The 20,739-nt window shown below is 44.9% G+C and overlaps 1 protein-coding gene across 1 annotated transcript in view; it reads right to left on the bottom strand.

Annotated features, from left to right (window-relative positions):
- SLCO2A1 (solute carrier organic anion transporter family member 2A1) overlaps positions 1-20,739 on the bottom strand; it is an 82,376-nt gene that overhangs the window by 24,180 nt on the left and 37,457 nt on the right. Inside the window, exon 3 of the mRNA XM_049629797.1 lies at positions 15,918-16,080. Within this exon, the coding sequence (XP_049485754.1) occupies positions 15,918-16,080 (163 nt within the window). The remainder of the gene's footprint in view (positions 1-15,917; positions 16,081-20,739) is intronic.

The following is a 20,739-nucleotide window of genomic DNA, read 5'->3' as shown; positions in this document are numbered from 1 at the left end:
CTCAGAGCCTGGAAACTGCTTCATATTCTGTGTCTCCTTCTCTCCCTGCCCCTCCCCTGCTTGCTCTCTTTCAAAAATAATGAACACTAAAATATTTTTTTAAAAGTTATACTTCTTTATTTCTCTGATTCTTGTTATTTTACTACATTCACATTTAATAGAACACTGTTGCTGTCTTGGCTGGCAGAATTATTTTTTTGTGGGACATTTCATGGTCATCGAAGATCGTAAAAACGTTGACTGGCTTATTAAGTCTTCACACGGCACCTTGCATGCTACACCAGTGCCACAAAAATACTCACGAAATTTCACCTAATGAAATGTCCAGGAGGCGAAAACGATCTGGGGATCATTTGTTATTATTAACTTCTAAAGTATCAGATTATATGTCAGGAACTGCCTTTATTAAAAATGTGTATTTAAAAAATATAACCAGTTGGCCCCAACTCCAAGTCTACAGAATTCCTCTTTGGCTCTTCTGCATTCCAAATCGATTGAATATCTCCTAACAAACTCTCTTTTCCTTCTGCCAGTCCTGAATGGGGCCAAATCCACCCTGGCGCAGGCTGTGACTCATGCGAAATTCACCTGCAGAGGGCAAGGATTCCTTCACCAGGGAGCAGTGCCCTGAGGGAAGCAGCAGCTGGCTGTCCTGGAGGCAGCGAGACCTGGAGCCAGGAGGAACAGGGCACCGCAGTGGGTAGGACCCACTGCTCCCTGGCTTGATGTAGGCACAGGTGTTTATGTCAGAGACAGACATAGTGTGAGCTTCCCAAGAACTCATGCCTGGGACTTTCTGCAGTGGGTAGTCATGGCCAGCTTGCTCTGGTGAGAGCAGAGTCTTCTAGAATTTAGACCAGTAGGCTTTTCTCTTAAAAACCTAGAGGACAGGGGTTGGTGAATCCAAGGGCTGGAAGAAGGGGGAGGAAAAGACCTTGTATCAGAAGACTTTGGCACAACTGGGAGTGGTGGGGGAGCTCGGCTTTCTTCACCTCACTGCATCCCTCTCCTCCCTAGAGTGGATTTCTCAGCTTCCTTCAGGAGCTCAGGCCCATGTGAAGGAGAGAGAGCAACCTCTCCCCATTTCGCAAGCATTCCAGCAAAGGGCCTATACCCAGTTACTCTCCATTGACTTATGGAAGCACATCACCCTCCTCTTCCAGTGTTGCTAGCTCCAATCTTCCCACCGTGTCAAATCCGGTGGTAAGGTCAGAAAAATGCCTGCCTCTTCCAGTCACCGCAGACTCCAGAGGCTGCCTGCCCACCCAAGGTCACTTTCCTCCATCTTGGAGGGCCCTGGGAAAGGGAGGGAGGGGAGTCTTCATTAGAGGGATGTCAGTCTGTTTCTCATCTTCCCTGAGGCAGACTTCTGGAAGGCTCAAGTTCATCAGAACACATTCTTTTCCCACAAGACACCAGAAGTCTGGCTGTGCCAGTTTTCACAGGGCTGTGAAATGCTAACTAGAAACAGGCTGGGACCTCTCCCCTCCTCCAGCTACCCCAGCACAACCCCAGCTGCACGTGAGTCAACCCTCTGACTCATTTCACAATATAAATGCAGAGTTTCAGTTCTAATTTCTAGACCTCTCAGTGGGTTTGGAAAGATAGGGGACTGTGGGAAGAAGGTCCACTTCCCCAGAATGGAACCCATAAAGACAGGGCAAATCTGGGCAGACCTAGGTGTAGCCACTCCATTGTTCAAGCACACACGTTCCAGGTGTGGCCAGCCTGAGGTCAGGCTCCCAAGCACATAAAGATCTGAAACTGGGTCCAAGAGAGAAGCCTAGAAGGGTCAAGCAACACAGGAAGGCCATGGCAAATGGGGCTTTCCTTTGATCATTTCATCATTCTGGTAGAGGAAAGAGAGAGTTCTTCTGGGAAACAGCAAACAGAACAGCAGCAGTGAGTCCTCCTTCAAGTCATTTCCTTGAAAGCCACACATTACCTCCCTGCTCAGAAGATGGCGTGGCTTTGGGTGAGTAGAGTCAAGTGAGGAGGAGGTTAGCAAGACCCAAGTCCCAGATGCAATCCATAAGAGAATAATAGGGAAAGGTAGGAAGGTGCTTCCAGAGAGTTTTCTGGAAACATGGCCAAGGTGCAAGCCCTCAGACTATCAGCAAACTCCTGGAACCTCATTCAGAATGTTCCACTCTGAAGGACCTATTTCCCCATCCTCCTAAATTCAGCTACTCAAGTTCTTCCCGAAACTCTGGCAACACCCACCATCAGGCCTGGAACAGACTGTCCCAAACCTGGTCCATGATTCGAGATCTCAAAGTGGTTTGCAAAGTGGGTTGTTCACACGTCAGAAGTGATTAGATTCTCAGTGGAGTTCTCAAAGCCATATTAATCTGTAAATACCCCTGTAGTAATATGTGGTCTATTCCCATTAGACTGACTTTCATTTTGGGAAACTAGGAGAACATATTCTTCTGCACCAGCAGAAAACAAAAGAGTTAGGGTTGACAGCCTGAGTCACATCATGGGGCAATGGAAGGAATTCACATTTTGGAGCCAGATAAACTAAGTTCAAATCTTGGTTCCACTGCTCACTGGTTGGGGGACCTCTCAGAACCTCAACGTCTTCATCTTCAAAATAGATATAATAATAATACCTACCTTGTAATGTTATATTAGGATTAAAAATAATGAGTATATATCATAACCTGGGACATAGGGATCACATAAAATCAATTTTCATCCAAAGGGGTCAGAAGCTATAAGAAATTTAAAGGGAAAAGGGAGATGGCAGAACTCTGGGGACAGGCAATAATGCCCAAGTTTCTAAGAACTTGGGGACTGGGTCTAGAAACCAGAGACAAGTAAGATCAGTGCTGATCACTGGCAGTGGATAGACTGTAATAAAGGAGCTGCTTGGAAGGTTTCCTCTCTGTGAAGGAAAAGAGAGCTTGAGGGAGGAAAAGGAGAATATTCTTGTGTTCTGCTCTCAGACTGAGTTTCCAAAACTAGTTCTGAGGCTGAGGCTGGGCACCCCTTCCCACACAGCCACCCTGGCACTAAAGGGGCCCTGGGGAAAATGCCTACTTGTACTGAGGAGGCCATGCGAGCAATGAGCTGCATTGAAAGGGCAGGTCTACTGCACATTATATTGCAGGCAAGGGGCTTACCCCACCCATACCTTTGCCCCTGCACCCTGAGGAATTGCCACCAGGCCAAGGAAGGAGGCATCACCTGGCTTGGCTTGTCATCAAAACTGTTTCTTAGTGGATAGGAGGGAAGGAAAACATACCTCAATGAGCAGGATGGTGGCTCAAAGTCATTTAATTTTAATTCTGGAAGAGATGTGCACTTACTATGCACCCTCCAACTGGGAATGAAGCAGAACTTATTCACAGATTTATTCAGTAGGCTGATGAGGAGCTCTTTGGAAAAAAAAAAAGTGATTAGCTGAGCCAACATGAGTTCATCAAGAGTCAGCCATGCCAAACCAACCTCATTTCCTTTGTTAGTGGGGCTCCCAGACCAGCAGGAAGTTGTAACATGGTGTTACTTGACTAGAGGAAGCCTTTTGACAAAGCCTGTCATAATATCCTGGTAGACAAGATGCGGACACGTGGCTGGAGAGTCCTCTGGGGAGAACTGGCCCGAAGCATGCCCAGGGCAGGCATCAATGGGCCAGTGTGACCCAGAAGATGGTGGCCCTAACTGCCCACAACTCAACACTGTTGTCATGGCCTGGGGTGAAAGCAGGAACAGCTGACAAATTGTGAATGACACAAAGCTGGGAAGAATGGTTAACAAGATAGTCCAAAGTCTGAAAGCTCAAAATTAGGTCTGAGGGTATAAAGTGGGGCTGCAACCAAAGAGAACAAATCTAATAGAGTCAGTTTGGGCTGTTATACCAAAGTGTCATAGACTGGGTGGCTTGTAAATAACAGACATTTATTACAGTTCTGGAAGCTGGCAGTCTGCGATCAGGGAGTCAGCACAGATATGTTCTAACAAGAGCTTCTTCTGGGTGGCAGACTGCTGACTTCTATGTCCTCGCAAGGCAGAAAGAGAGTGAGGGAGTTCTCTGATGTCTTATAAGCACTCTGATCCCATTCATGAGGGCACGACCCTTGTGACCTAATCACCTCCCAAAGGCGCCACCTCCTAACACCATCATGTTGGTCCTGACTTCTCTTTGCTGTTCTCCCCTGTTAGATCTGAGCCTCACATCGTTTCTGATGGTGGCCAATCTGAGCTCTGAACCCTGAAAATTCCTCTTGTCCCTGAGAGAAAGAAACTGCTCTTGCTGGTTTCCTGCCTCCTAGTGGGTAGCACACTGCCCAAACGTGCCTGGTGATTCCCATTTCAAGCCTTTGGGCCACAGGAGGTGTCTGGGTACCGCCAGAAGTTCTGCTCTACCAGGTGTGGCAAGAAGAGCAGAAAGTTCCTCCCTGTGTCCCCCAGGGATCCTCAGGGAGCCCCAGGCCTCCTGCAGGAGAGATCAATGGTTTCTTCAAACCATATACTCCAGCAGGACAGGGGCCTGCACTCTTTCTGTGGGGCTACCTCTCACTCCCTAACAGTTTTTCTGGGGTGCCCAAAGCCAGTAGAATTGTAACCAGCCTTTCTTTTCTACTCCATGTGCTGACTCTCCCAAGGAGACCCTCCAAGCCCCCCACCGCACCTAAGGGATCCTGCAGAAGTGACTCTCCCCTGGAGCAGGATGCAGGATACAACTTGCAGGATACAGCTCACCCGGCCCCAAGCACAGCTGCCACCCCAGCCTCATTCCTGAATGGGGGAAATGACTAAACAAGCCCTGAGGGCCTGACAGGGAGGGGGAGCCAAGCTCAGGTCCCTACTCAGACCTCAGCCGGAGACCCAGGAGAACAGGGGGTCTCATTTCCAGTCTGGCCAAGGTTGGGGGCGGGAATTGTGGCTTGCCCACAAAACAGATGGGAAGAAAGCCTGACAGAGTCGACTACTCTCATATCAACTGCTTGGGCCTTTAGAGAGACCATGGTGCTATTGCCATGGAGATGACCCATTGGCTCCTTCCCCTAATGTCCAACACTGCAGCTTAGCATTCTCTATCACTTCTCCACAGTGGTTTCTATTCTTTCCTGCACTCCGCAGTAAAGAATGTTCCACATCAAATCTCATTAGTTTTTGTTGGGCTCATCCGTTTGGGGCTGTTTTTTCCTCAGTTGATTTAATAACCCCCATGTGTCTTGTGATTTCTCCCCTCTTGTTGTTTTCTCTTTCTTTTCAGGTTAAATAGATCCAACTGCGCCAACTGCCCACCCACTCATGCCCCCCAACACACACACACACACACACACACACACACTTACACCTCCCTCCATATGCCCCCCACCTCCACATCCCCTCCAACCCCTGCCACACTCACTTTTCCCTCTCACGTATATCCCCATCTCCACCCCCCACATATCCACACTGTTCCCCTACACCCTCCAAACACCTCCCCCAACTTTCTTCCCTTGCATATGGCTCCACCCCCACCTTTCCCATCTTCAAATACATCCACCTCCCCTCCACACCAGTACACCTCAACTCCCTACACATAAAACACCTCCCTCCCCTCCACACCTATACACAATTACCCCACAAACACACTCATACTTCCCGTCTACCCCGCACAGCTTCTGAGCATACCCATCTCACACCACAGCTGGGTGTTCCCCCACTGAACACCCCTAAGCTGGTCTGCCATGAGCAGCTCTCCCAGCGGAAGGGCGCTGCATGGCTCCCACCATTCAGTGGAGTGCATTCTGCTCTGGGGGTTGGGGAGCTCATTCTAAGCCTTGCTTATCATCCACTGAGCAAGGGGCACAGTCACTCAGGGCCCAGAGGCTTCCCCTCCCTACACCTCCTTCCCATCCTCCTTCTCAGGGATGAATGAGCCTGGGTGAGGGGCTGGCACATTTATGAATAAAGGACTAGAAAATGACTCTTCCCTTTCTTTTCTTGACTGCTCCAAAAATACAATCCAACCCCCACCTCTTATCTTACAGGAAACTCCTTGCCTGTGTGCATCCATTGTCTGTGTAGGGGCCCACTTCCCTCTGGACTTGGCCCAGGAGCCTTCAGAGGTTACACCTCGTCCTGCCAGACTCTGGTTTCCGAAGACTCCTCTCTTATCTCCTGAGAGAATTGGTGTCACATTGGCCTGTTTCCCATCTACCGAAACGTTGCTGCGCCTTCCAGAAGTGGTCTTGGAGGTTTGGCTGGGTAGCTAGTCTTTTCTCTAAAGGCGCCAGGGCACATTTCCGGACCCCTCTGACATTTAGAAAATCTAAACATTCATAAATGTCTGCCTGGCCTTTTTAAAATTAGCAATTAGTTGTTAAAGGTCTCCATGATTTCCACAATGTTCAGCCCCTCTTTTTTTTTTTTTCCTAAAATACATAGTTACTCTTCATTTCCCATGTTCATTTCTGGAGTAGCTTTGCTCCAAGGAGACGAAATCAGCAATCAGGACATAATAGGTCTGGGGGTCATTACTCATGAGTAACAAATTTCAAATGTCACAACAAGGGCAGGCCAAGAAAAATGTGCTGGACAGCTAACACAGGCCAGGCACTTTACCTATACTATCTTGTGTTGATTTTGCCCCCAGGACACCCTGAAAGTGAAGGTATTATGGGTTCTATTTTACGGATAAGGAAACGGAGGTTCAGAAAGTTAAAGTAGGAGCTTGGCAAGTAGATGGCTTAGCCATTTAAATGTTGAAGTCCGTGCTCTCTCCATAATACCAGGCTGCTCTAACTGAGGGTCTGGGAAGAGAGCAGAAAAGCAGCCTAAGCTTCAACTAAGAGGAATCCTACTGACTCACATATGGAGGATGCAGCAGGGACTAGGTTGAGGGACAAGCCCTGCTCTGAGCCAGAGCAGAAGACCTACAGTGAGGACCGGGGGGAAGCTGCCTTCGAAGCCCCCAGGACAACAGGCCCATCAGTCATGAGCTGTGAGACTCTGCTCACCACAGGAAGCAGGGCCTCCCCTCATTTGGGACCCTAGTTTAACCAGCATAATACATATCTTGTCCCCACCAAATTCTGAGCATGCATCTTCCCAGCCCTTGAAGCCCTGTGAGCGAGGGTCCATTTCATGTAGGGAGGAACTGAGCCTCAGAGCTGTGGAGGAGGTTGCCTGGGCCGCACTGTGAGGGAGTGTCAAATCCCGAGGACTGCCTGACTCCAGAACACCACTCAGGGTGGTGCATTTAATAAAATTCATTTGTTCCTGATCGCCTTGCATAATTCAAAACTAAAGTTCCCATAGGAATGCATTTGAAATAGGAGTCGCATTTCAAACTTTTCCCATGAAGTAAGACTTTCTGAATATTTTCATTTGCACATTTTAGCAAAGCACCAGCCCATGCTGCACTGGAGCCCAGCACACAGCCCCTGATAGATCCTATGGATGTGGCTCCTGAGCCAAAGTCCTCCTCATCCCACCTCCTGGCACTGGGAAGATGCCCTGAAGGTGGCTCTGCCCAAGCACTTCCAGCTGCTGCTCTGAACCCAGCCAGAGTAAGGGAGACTGCTGGCCTCACCATCGCAGATAGAATTTACACACACAAAATGAGCAACGACAAAGAAAAAGTTTCCTCTACTGGCCTGCGATTCCTCCCCACAGGCTGAGAGGCAAGCTGTGGTCCCTGTCCCCATGCCCTTCAGTCCCCTCTCACTGGAGTTTGGCTAAGAGCACTGAGGTCAAGGAGGGAATGCCAGAGTGAACTCTGAGCAGGGAAGATCTTGGTGGGCTGAACCCCAGCCAATGGACCATCCTTAACAAGGAGCAGAGTGACTGCTTTCAGAGGCCCGCCTGTCTCTAACCACCCTCTGTGGTGGCTTCTCTGTGTGAAGGAAATGCCACTGGTATGTGGCCCAGGCTGCAGGCGGCCAACCCACCAACCCATGGTGTGTGGTGCCTGGCAGGAAGCCCTCCCATCAGTCTGGCCCCTGCGCCCAGGCTCCCTTGCTGATTTCATCAACCCAGTCCTCATGCTGGTGGGGAAGGGCAGGGACACTGGGTCTGGAGTGGGCTTGGCACACAGCTCCTTGGGAGGGTGGCCAGGAACGCCTGACTCTCCTTCAGAGCTGGCCTCAAACCCCTTGTCTAGACTGAGGAGGAGAAAGAGCATGGTAGAACCCCTAGATTTGGTTCTGTCTTCCTCCTGGACCTACTTGAAGGATTCACTCCCTACACAGTCCAAATAGACACAAGGCCACAATGTGTTCATGATAAAAGATTAGTTCGCTGGTGATTTATGTAGAAATCTAAAATATTCCCATGATCAGAACCCAACAGACATCTCATCACTAGATGCTATTATTCCTGTTCCATTCTTTTTCCAATCCAGCCACCTGTCTCTCTCTACCATAGGTCTCACAACCTATAAAGGAATCCCTTCTATCATTCTAAGTGATTCACCTCTCGAATCTGACCTTCACATATAACAACAACAAAAAAGCCTGGTATTTAAGCAAACAGAAATCAGTTGTCCCTTGGCCTGTTTTCTGATGGTTCATTTATCCTCAGACATCTTCAATTCCAATACAGCGGGCCAAGGATGAGCATTTGTGGATTGGCCTCTCACTGCTGTTCATCACAAAACCACTGTCCCTTCTTACATCCCTGAAAAGAAGTGCAAGTTTATCCCAAGCCAATAAATTATCATAAAATTAGCACCAAAGCAGGGTTGTTCCTGGTGTGCCAAGTGAATACAAATGCAAAACCACTTTGTAAGGCTATTTCCCAACCAAGAACACACAAATTTCTTCAGAAGAAAAAAATCCCACTGCAAATGACCCCACAGCCAAACATGACAGAACACACAGGAAATAAGCCACTGTGAACAAGAACAAGCAAACACAAAAATGGGAGGATTAGCATTCCCAAAACTTCAACTAATGTTCTGAAAAAGACTATAAAATTAAAATGTTTAAAATAACTCAAGAGACCTAAATAAAAATATAAATCATAAGTAAATATCAAAAAACCATGAAGATCGAGCAGATAGATTTGAGAAACTATCATAATAACTTTTGGAAGTTAGCAAAATATATAGAGCCATTAAGATATAAAATGTATACTAGGAGTTGGACATCAGATGAAGAGAGTTGGAGGGAGACTAAGTGAACAGGAAGACATATCTGAGGAAATCACAAAGAAAGCAGCTTAGATGAATAAGGCACTTGAAACTATGAAAGATGAGAGACAAGGAGAACGGGAATAAAAATATATATATTTATGGATCTTTAGAGGAAAGAACGGAGAAATAGGGCCATGCAATATGCAATATCAGGAACATTCTTGACGGAAAATTTCTCAGAATCAAAGAAAAACTTTAATCTTCAAAAGAAACAGCACATTGAACTTCAAAATAGACATGAAAAATTAACTTATGTTTAGACACTGTATGGTACACATGCAATACCACAAAAATAGAGAGAAAAATCTTAAAGACAACTAGAGAGAAAAAATGGAATTCCTACAAAGGGATGACAATTTGACTGATGGAGAAGCCCCAATGAGAGAAGCCTGAAGACAGAGGCTTTGAGGTACCTTCAAAGCACTGAGAAGAAATAACTGTGAATTTAAAATACCGCTTGCAGCTAAACTAAACTAACTAAACTACAATGTAAGAACAAGGGTAAAATTGTCATTTTTCTGACATAGATTTAGATATTTTCTCATCCATGGGTCCACCTGAAAGTAATGCTAAAGAATATATTTCAGGAAAAAGGAAATTAAATCAACAGGGGGTAGGTGAAATGCAAGAAGCAATTGTGAGCAAAGAAACCGGTAAATGTGTGGGTAAATGTGCATAAGTGCTGACTTTATAAGTAACAACAATTATAATAATAATGAGCACTGGGGGGAGGTTAAAGACAGGCAGAACTAAAGTACTGGTCAACAAAAACATGGAAGATGGAAGAGGAGACCAAGTAGTAAAACATCCTAGCAACCTTACTTTGTTCTGTTGGAAAATAGAGACATTTGTCATCTTTAGAGTTTGTTAAATCATAGGTCAGTGTGAAAATGTGAGGGTAAGGGTGAGGCATACTGTGTTCATGGACTTGCCAACTGAGTAAACATGTCCGTTATCCCCAAATTGATCTATGAATTTAATGCAATTTGAATAAAAATTCCAGAAGGATTTTTTTAGATATACACAAACTGTTTATAAAATTTATATGGGAAGAAATAAGAATTGATAAAATAATTTCAAGAAAAATAAAATTGGAGGAATCACAGTACCCAATTTTAAGTCTCAAAACTATAAAACTGCCTCTTAATTATGATATAATGCTCTTCTTTATCTCTTGTTACAGTCTTTGTTTTGAAGTCTAGTTTGTCTAAGTATGGCTACTCCAGCTTTCTTTTGACGTCCATGAGCATGATAGATGGTTCTTCATCCCCTCACTTTCAATCTGCAGGTGGCTTTAGGTCTAAAATGAGTCTCTTGTAGGCAGCATATTGATAGATCTTGGTTTTTTATATGTTCTGATACCTTATGTCTTTTGATTGGAGTATTTAATCCATTTACATTGAGAGTGATTATTAAAAGATATGAATTTAGTGTCATTGTGTTACCTGTAGATTTGGTGTTTCTGGTGATGTTCTCTGATCCTTTGTAATCATTGTTGCTTTGGTTGTCTTCCCTTCCACTCAGAGAATCCCCGCCCCCTCCACTCAGAGAATCCCCACTAAACTTTCTTGAAGTGCTGGTTTAGTGGTCACAAACTCCTTTAGTTTCTGTTTGTCTGGGAAACTCTTTGTCTCTTCTTTTATTCTGTATGAACAGCCTTGTTGCATAAAGAATTCTTGGCTGCATATTTTTCCCATTCAGCACATTGAATATTTCCTGCCCCTCCTTTCTGGCCTTCCAAATTTCAGTGGACAGATCTGCTAATCTTATGTGTCTCCACTTGTAGGTTAAGGACATTTTGTCCCCCGCTGTTTTCAAAATTCTCTCTTTATCTTTGTATTTTGCAAGTTTCACTATGATATGTCATGGTGTTAACCTGTTTTTGTTGATTTTGAGGGGAGTTCTCTGTGCCTCTTGGACTTGAATGCCTGTTTCCTTTCCCAGATTAGGGAAGTTCTCAGCTATAACTTGTTCAAATAAACCTTCTGCCCCCTTTCCCCACTCTTCTTCTTCTGGGACTCCTATGATATGGATAGTGTTTTGTTTCATAGAATCACTAAGTTCTCTAAGTCTCTCATGATCTAATAATTTTCTTGTCTTCTTTTTTTCAGCTTCATGATTTTGCATAATTTTATCTTCTATATCATCTATTCTCTCCTCTGCTTCTTCAATCCTCATTGTCATTGTATTCAGTCTGTATTGCATCTCAGTTATAGCATTCTATATTTCAGCCTGACTAGTTTTTAGGTCTTTGATCTCTGCAGCAAGGGTTTCTCTGGTGTCTTCTATGTTTTGGGAAGAAGTCCCCATCTTGTTATTTTGGCTAAGTTTCTGTTGTTTGTGTGTTTTAAAAGCTTGTTATGTTTCCAGCATGTAAGAGTAATGCTATATCAAAATCCAAAGGAGAACTCAGGCAGCAATCTCTTTGACCTCGGCCACAGCAACTTCTTACTAGACATGTCACCAGAGGCAAGGAAAACAAAAGAAAACATGAACTACTGGGACTTCATCAAGATAAAAATCCTCTGCACAGTGAAGGAAACAATCAACAAAACTCAAAGGCAACTGACAGAATGGAAGAAGATATTTGCAAATGACATATCTGATAAAAGGTTAGTATCCAAAATCTATAAAGAACTTATCAAACTCAACATCCAAAAAAAACAAAAAAAAAAAAAAGAAAACAAACAAAACAAAAAACAAAAAACAACCCAGTAAAGAAATGGGCAGAAGACCTGAATAGACATTTTTCCAAAGAAGACATCCAGATGGCTAAGAAACACATGAAAAGATGCTCAATATCACTCATCAGGAGGGAAATACAAATCAAAACCATGATAACTACTTCACACCTCTCAGAATGGCTAAAATTAATAGCACAAGAAGCAACAGGTGGGGGTGAGGATGTAGAGAAAGGGGATGCCTCTTACACTACTGGTGGGAATGCAAACTGGTGTAGCCACTCTAGAGAACAGTATGGAGGTTTCTCAAGAAACTAAAAATAGGGGCACCTAACTGGCTCAAGTGGTTAAGGGTCTGACTCTTGATTTCAGCTCAGGTCATGATCTCACAGTTCATGAGTTCTAGCCCTATATCAGGCTCTGTGCTGGCAGTGCAGAGCCTGCTTGGGATTCTCTCCCTCTCCCCCTCTCCTGCTCACATGTATGCTCTCTCTCTCTCTCAAAATAAATAAACATTTTTAAAAATTAAAAAAAAAAGAAACCAACTAAAAATAGAACTACCCTATGATCCAGCAATTGCACTACTAGGTATTTACTCAAAGATACAAAAATAAAGATTCAAAGGGGTACATGCACCCAATGTTTATAGCAGCATTATCAACAATAGCCAAAGTATGGAGAAAGCTGAAATGTCCATCAAGTGATGAATGAATGGAGAAGATGTGGTGTGTGTGTGTGTGTGTGTGTGTGTGTGTATTCCATTTGCAATGGATTGGATGGAACTAGAATGTATTATGCTAAGCAAAATAAGTCAATCAGAGAAAGATCAATATCATATGATTTCACTCATATGTGGAATTTAAGAGACAAGGAGATGAACATATGGGAACGGGAGGAAAAAGAAAGAAAGAGAAATAGACCACAAGAGACTCTTAATGATAGAGAACAAACTGAGGGTTGTTGGAAGGAGGTGGGTGGGAGATGGGCTAGATGGGTGATGGGCATTAAGGAGGGCACTTGTGATGAGCACTGGGGGTTGTATGTAGGTGATGAATCACTTAATTCTACTTCTGAAACCAATATTGCACTGTATATTAACTAATTAAAATTTAAATAATAAATGAATAAAATGTTAACCAATACAAAAAAACTATAAAACTGCAATAATCATGACAGTGTGATAGTGGGAGAGAGCAGACACAAAAACTAATGGAAAAGAATAGAAAGTCTAGAAAAAGGCCCCCACAAATATGACCAATTGATTTTTTTTTAATGTAGGCTTCATGCCCAGCCCAGAGCCCAACACGGGGCTTAAACTCACAACCCAAGATCAAGATTTGAGCTGAGATCAAGAGTAGGGTGCTTAACTGACTGAGCCACCCAGGCCCTCCCATTGATTTTGGATAATGGTGCAAAAAATATTTAGTGGAGAAAAGACAGTCTTTTTTGACAAATGATACTAAAACAACTTAACATCCATATGCAAAAAGAAGGAAAGGATCTTATAAAAAAACTAACTCAAGTGGATCATAGATCTAAATATAAAGCTATACAATTTAAGGAAACACAGAAACACACACACACACACACACACACACACGAGAAAATCTTTCTGATCTGGGATTAGGCAAAGAGTTCTTAAATGTGCACCAAAAGCAGATCCATTAAAGGGAAAGAATGATAAATTGTATTTCATCAAAATGAAAAACTTTTGCTTTGCAAATGACACTGTTAAAAGAATATAAAGGAAAAGCTGAGGACTGGGAGAAAATATTTGCAAATCTGATGTCCAGTAAAGAATCTGTATTCAGAATTTATAAAGAACTCTCAAATTCAACCATAAGAAAACAAATAATTCAATTACAAAATGGGCAGAAGGCTTGAACAGACACCTCCCCCAAAAGAATACATGCCTGACAAGCACATGAAAAGATGTTCGACATCATAAACTTATATTTACCAAAAAAAAAACTATATGTAAATATTTACAGCAGCTCTATTTATATTGGTGCAAACTGGAAACAATTCAAATGTCTTTCAACAGGTAAATGGATAAACTGTGGTAGAGCCATACAATGGAATACTATTAAGCCATAAAAAAGGAATGAACTGCTGATACGTGCAACAATGTAAGTGAATTTCAAATGTCTATGGTGCAGAAACAAATCTAGTTTCAAGATGTTATATGCTATATATTTCCATTTCTGTGATATTCCCAAAAGCCACAAATTATAGTGATGGAACTGGGCTAATGGTTGCAGTGGTTGGGGAGAGCATGACCATAAAGGAATAGCATGATGGGGGTGTTGGAGTGATGGGACTGCTCTGTATTCTGACTGTGGTGGTTACACAATCTATAAATGTATTCACATTTATAGAACTGCATGTCACCCCTAACACAAAGGCAATTTTACTCTCTAATAATTTTTTTAATGTTTCAACACAAGGATAACTAATAATGTATACCTTCCAAATGAGTAGAAGAAAAAAAAATAAGACTAAAGAAATAGGACATAACAGTAGAAGGAAGAAAAGTATACAAATAAACAACGGGCTTAAGCACACCAACTACAGGAGAGTGGCCACCTCTGGGGAAGAAGTGAGGAGTCAAGAGGGTGTTAATGTCTTCTTTCTTTTTTGAAAAGGGGTATCTGGCAACCCAAGTGTCCATCAACAGGTGAGTGGATATATAAAATGTGTTGCATCCATACAAGGGCATACTATTCAGCCACAAACAAATTAAGTTCTTGATACAAGTTCAACGTGGATAAATTTTGAAAACATGATGCAAATTGAAATAAGCCACGTACAAAAGGACACATATTGTATGATTCCACTGATATGAAATATCTAGATTGGGCCAATTCATAGAGACAGAAAGCAGGTTAGAGGTAACCAGGGGCTGCAGGGAGAGAAGAATGCGGAGTTACTGCTTAATCAGTACGGAGTGTCTGCTTAGGGTTGACGAAAAAGTTTTGGAAATAGTGGTGATAGTTGCACAATACCGTGAATGTAATGAATGCCACTGAATTGTACACTTCTATCAGTTAAGATGGCGTATTTTATGTTTTATATATACTTTATCACAATTTTAAAATAACATGCCAGAACTGCTGGATTGTACACTTTAATTTTTTTTTATGTTTATTTTTGAGAGAGAGAGATAGAGTGTGAGCAGGGGAGGGACAGAGAGAGAGGGAGACACAGAATCTGAAGCAGGCTCCAGGCTCTGAGCTGTCAGCACAAAGCCCGACGCGGGGCTCAAACCCACGAACTGTGAGATCATGACCTGAGCCGAGGTCGGATGCTTAACTGACTGAGCCACCCAGGCTCCCCAAAAATAAAATAACTTTTTAAGAAAAGGGAACTCTTACTGGGCAATCGGGTGTTATTTAATTCCTCGTTCATTACTTGTGTATAATCCTCCTACATCTCTCCTTATACTACAGGGCACATCACTAAGAACCAGGGACTCCTTGTCACAGAAAGGCCACTTATCCAAGAATCGGGAGACCCGGGTCTGTCTCTCCCTAACTGACTGGTACCCTTGGGAAAGTTACTGGACAGCTTTGAGTGCCAACTTCTCATCTTAGACCTCTTCTCTCCCCTTCACAGGTGTCAAGGGGACTCCAATGAGATCACAGTGTAAGTGTGTTGTGACCTCAAGAGTGATGGATGAGTGTAAAATGTTGGGAAGTTTTGAACACATGATCAAACATGCAGAAAATCCACAGATCTCATCATGGTCAATGCTTTGACCCTCCACAAGCCCATCACAGGCACTGCTCACAAGCGTCCCCACTTGTGTGTGCTGGGTCATTCCTGGCACAAAGCACAGGGAATTACAGAGAATCACAGGGGGAGGTGAGCCACCAGCTTCACGCTCTGACCTCAGCAAGCCAGGGCTGCTCCAAAGTTCTTCATGATTCCATATGTTCTCACTTTCAGATGTGCTTTGGGGAGAAACAAAACAATGAAATCCAAGGATGCTTTCTGGTGGGAGGGGACAGCATGGCCCAGAATGGTATCCACTGCCCCAGTGGCATCCCAACCAACTTTGGTGAGATGCCCACTCCTTCCTTATCCTCTTGGAGGCCACTTACCAACACTGGTCAAGGTGTACTGGTAGGGCTCTGAGAGGAAGTGTGGGAGAGTGAGGACAAAGGCACCCGAAGCTAGGAGGAGACCCCCAATGCCAATCAGCCGTGGACGGTGCACCCGGCTGCCAAAGTAGCTGACGAAGATGATGAGGATGGCGTTGCTGATCTGCAGAGAGAGCAGAGGGGCTGAGTGAGACCTGAGACTCTGTCCCTACCCACCCACAGGGAAGACCTGACTGTACCTGGTCCAGGAAAAGCAGAGAGGTGAGAGGCCGCCCAGGGTCAGCCTTGCCCAGAGACCCTCACAGAGGGTCCAGCATGCGCTCTTTCAGCTCTCCCCTATTGGCAGAAACCCTTACCAGCCTCAGCCTTCTGGACCAGACCAAGGGAAGTATCTAGAGACCATGTAAAGCTCACAGCCTAAATTTCAACCATCTTAGAACCAAATCTTTTTGGGGGCAAAGTCCAAGGGAGCCTCCAGTTCTGGCTGGCTCCTATCAAAGCACATGTTCTCTAAATGCCCTAAAGACTCTGGCTTGGTAGTCAGAAAATCACCAAGCAACGTGTGCTATCTCACTTCATCCTGGAACAACTCTCTCTTTATGACAAAAGTGGGGCTCAGAATATCAGATAACTTGCCCATGTTATGGGGTTAGGAGGTGGCTTGAGCAGGGACTACTGAATTTAAAGCACCCAGTCTTAGGTAGACTGGTCTCCTGTCTCTTGGAGCAGTGGGTTCCTGTCCCAGCACGTCTGCTACTGACCTGCCCCTGGCCCTCCTTGGGCCTACTTCCACTCCTGCTAGTGAGGGAGGAGGACCAAACCACCCCCTGAGTTCCTTCCAGGCTGCAAACATCAGTAACTCCACATTCTTGGTGCTCCCTGGAAGGTGTGGTCTCTGAGCCCCACCCTGAGCCAGGGAAGGGAACTGAAGGCTCAGCCTGGGGAGCAGGGTCTCAAATGATAAAAAGGGGTGCTAGCAGATCTTCTGACTACAACTCTATCCAAAGAGATGTCCTCTGCCCCAGAATGTAAGCTCACCTGGACTGGAGGAGCCTTAAATGCCAGCACTCACAGCCCTGCCCTATCCACACCACAGTCTTCTGGCTGGAAAAGCATGCACCCCTGTCTCAGGAAATAGGGGTCAGAGTCTTGCTACATGGCTCTTGCCAAACCACCAACTGGCCAATTCTCAGTTTTCTTCTTACATGACCTCTCAGCACCATGTGATTCCAATGACCATTTCTTTCTCCCTGAAACACTTCTTTCACTGAGTTTCCAGGACACCCACCTTCTAGTTTTCTTCTCCTGGGGGCTCCTTCTCCATTTCCTTAGCTGGTTCCTCCTTGCTCTCCTGAACTCTCGACTCTGCTCTTGTCTTGGTGACCTTACCCGGTCCCACGGCTTTACATGTTCTGTGTGTGCTTCTAATTCTCATAGGCTTAGCACACCCAAACCTCATGTCTCAGTCAATGGCACCTGCATCCCGTCAATGCCCCAAGCAAGACACCTGAGCATCATCCCTGACTGATTTTTCACACCCATATGCAACCATCAGCACGTCCCCCTGGCTGGACCTTCAATAGCCACCTGAAAGCTGAGTGCTTCTCTCCACCTCCCTCACTACCTCCTGGTCTAAGCCACTGCCACATCCTGCCTGAACTATTGCAGCAGCCTCCTAACTGGGCCCCAGGGGGGCCACTCTTGCCTTCCTGTAGCCTATTTTCCACCTGGCAGACAGAGTGATCCTGTTGACATGTCAGACCATGCTTCCTTTGCTCAAACTCATAACAGTAAAAGGCAAAGTCTGTCCCAGAGCCTCCCGAGCCCTATGGGGCCTGCCTCCCTCTGTGTTAAGGCTCTGATGTGCTCTTCTCCATCCCCCTTCCTCCCTCACCCCAGCTGCTCTGCCTCTAGCTGTTCTAACACATGCCCTCGTCGGGCCTTTGTACTTGTTGCCCCTTCTCTTACGTGTCCACAGGGCTCCCTTGTCATCTAACCTACTTTAGACCTCTGCTCAGATGGAAATGTCTCATTAAGGTCTTCTCTGAAAAATAAGGGAGTGGCGCTGGGTGAAAGGGGTGAAGGTGCTCAAAAGGTACAAACTTCTAGTTATAAAATAAGTAAGTACTGGGATGTAATGCCCTCCATGGCGACTCTAGTTAATAACACTGTATTGTTTATTTGAAAGTGGCTAAGACCGTGGATCTTAACTGTTCTCATCAGAAGAAAAACAAGCTGTAACTGTGTGAGGTGCTGGATGTTAACTAGACTTATTGCGGAAATCATTTTGCAATATACGCAAAGGTCGAATTGTTAGGCTGTATACCTGAAACTAATATTATGTTAAATGTCAATTATATCTCAATAAAAAATGAATTAAATATAACTCATATTTATGATAATTAAGTATAACTTATAATTTAAGTTATTTTAAATATATTTTATAATTTAAATTGTATTTAAAAATTTTTATAAGTTATATTTAAATACATATCTTTTAAATTTATTTTAGAGAGAGCGTGTGTACGTGCATGCACACAAGTAGGGAAGGGACAGATGGAGAGAGAGAGAATCCTAAGCAGGCTTCATGCTCAGTTCAGAGCCTGATGCGGGGCTTAGTCCCACAACCCTGAGATCATGACGTGAGCCAAAATCAAGAGTCAGACGCTCAACCGACTAAGCTACCCAAGTGCCTCTAAATACATTTTATAATTTAAGTTCTATTTAAATATTTTCATAATTTAAATAGAATTTATATAAAAAGTTATTTAAAATAAAACCACCACTTCACTCCATGACTTTATCTTTCTTCATAGCACTTACTGTAATCTGATTTACCAAATTTTATTTATTTCTGTAAACAAATGTCCTATTTATCATTAGAATGATATATGAGCAGAAGTTTTTATCTGTCTGTTCATTTCTGCCTCTCCATACCTAGAGCAGTGTTTGACACATAGTTAGTGCTCATTAAATATTTGTTGAATAAATGAATGAATGAATGAATGAATGATAGGCTTTTTTAAGAAGGCACAATTGCTCAGAAGATTCCTGCTTTGTGGCCAAGAGTAAGATGGTTTATAATATATACAGAAAGGGGGTGTGAAGGTACGCGGGGAGGCAGCCTAGCCTGATCTAGGGGGTTGCTCCGGCCCCTGGCTAGACATGGTTCTAGAAGATTCTGAAACCCATACCCGGAAGCAAAGCTTTCATTTATGCTTCTTAGATTTTTATCTCCCCATCCTTTTATTTCTCTATCATTTTTTCAAGAAATGATTGTAACTGTCAGACTAGAAAGGCTAAGCTACCTGAGGCTGACTTTAAAAGGTCTGGGTGAGGAGGGGTAGCAAAGCACCCCACAATGGGGAGGAAGGCCTGTGGTGCCCGAGCCCTGTCCATCTGGATTTGGCCCCTCCAGCACTGCCAGGGCCTGGGCTCACTTCTTGGAGAGAAGTGGGGCCTCCACAGCACTTATGGCTGATGCTGGCTTAAGACCTTAGTCCCCAAAGTTCTCTTCAGCAGTGGAGTCCCTTTGAAAAAGCCATTTTTCCATAGTAAAATATAACATCATTTCATACACATGAATGAGGCGGTTCTAGCTGAGGTGAGGAGGGCCCTGCCATCCACACCTCAGCCCCTCGGCAGCCCCTGAACAGCTCGTTGACATCCCGTTAGACCCCTGAAAGTTGTTACTGAGCCCTTTTGTGACACCTCCCTGCCCATCAGTGTCCCCAAACACGGGTGTCCCCAGGGCAAACTGGTGGCAGGCATTAAGGGTGGAGCCCCGAGGGCTCCCTCTGACTTTGCCCAGGCCTGGCCTGCAGCAGTGAGCAGAAGAAGAGGCTGCCTCACAGGGCAAGATGCCCATGTCTTCTCCCGCCAGCCAAGCTCCTCGTCCTGTCGCTGGCCTTTTGCACCCAGCCCTCCCCTCCCCTTCACTCACCCGCCAGCCTGGAAGGCTCTGGGACCAGGCAGCAGCCCGAAGCCTCATTCACCTGGAGGCTGGCCACACACTCCACAGTCAAGACGGCCTCACCTTCCCCTCCGCCAGGCCCATTCTCCTCTAGCACCTCTCAGGCTTCTGGCGGCAGCCTCCCTGTAGTCTGTGAGACTTCAACCCTGCACTCCAGCAGCTGCCATATCCTGCCTTTTCTTCATTCGCACTGTTGCTGGGGTCCTCTTCTCCCCCAGCCTCTCCAGCCTGGCTTGGTGGCACCAGCTCCCAGCCAGCTGACTTCTGGATGCACTGTCCCCCACCTCTAGTGTCTCCCAGTCACCTCTTCCAGGGGGTTCCCATTCATGAGACTGTTCATCCTTCCTGGCTCTGTTCAAGTAGCCGTGCCAGTTCCTTACCACCTACCACAAAAGCTGGAAGCCTTGAGCTTGACCATAAAGGCCTCCCCTGATTTGGCTGCCCTCTGCTCTCCTGCTCTGCTGCTAAGAGCCCTACTTTACTACTCAGTCTGTTTCCAAATGCCTGCATCAGAAACAACAAGAGTGTAGAAAGCTCTTTGGCTGAGTTTCCTCTCCTACCTTCATACACTCACCCATCTACCTCCCCCACACACAATGACATACACAAATACACAGACAGATACACACTGGCACAGATCTTCATAGACACAGAGACACAAATAACACATACACATAGTCTCACATAGAGGCACAGATCACAGATACATATATGTAGTGACACACGCAAACACACACAAATACTGAGATACAGATGTACACACAGGAATACACAGTCACACATACACACACACGGGATTGTTAGGTCTAAGAAATAAACCTGCTCGGGGCGCCTGGGTGGCTCAGTCGG

The sequence above is a fragment of the Panthera uncia genome, chromosome C2, assembly GCF_023721935.1.
Source record: "Panthera uncia isolate 11264 chromosome C2, Puncia_PCG_1.0, whole genome shotgun sequence".
Classification (NCBI taxonomy): Eukaryota; Metazoa; Chordata; class Mammalia; order Carnivora; family Felidae; genus Panthera; species Panthera uncia.
The sequence above is the reverse complement of the archived record's forward strand: the minus strand, read 5'-3'. Positions and strand labels throughout refer to the sequence as shown.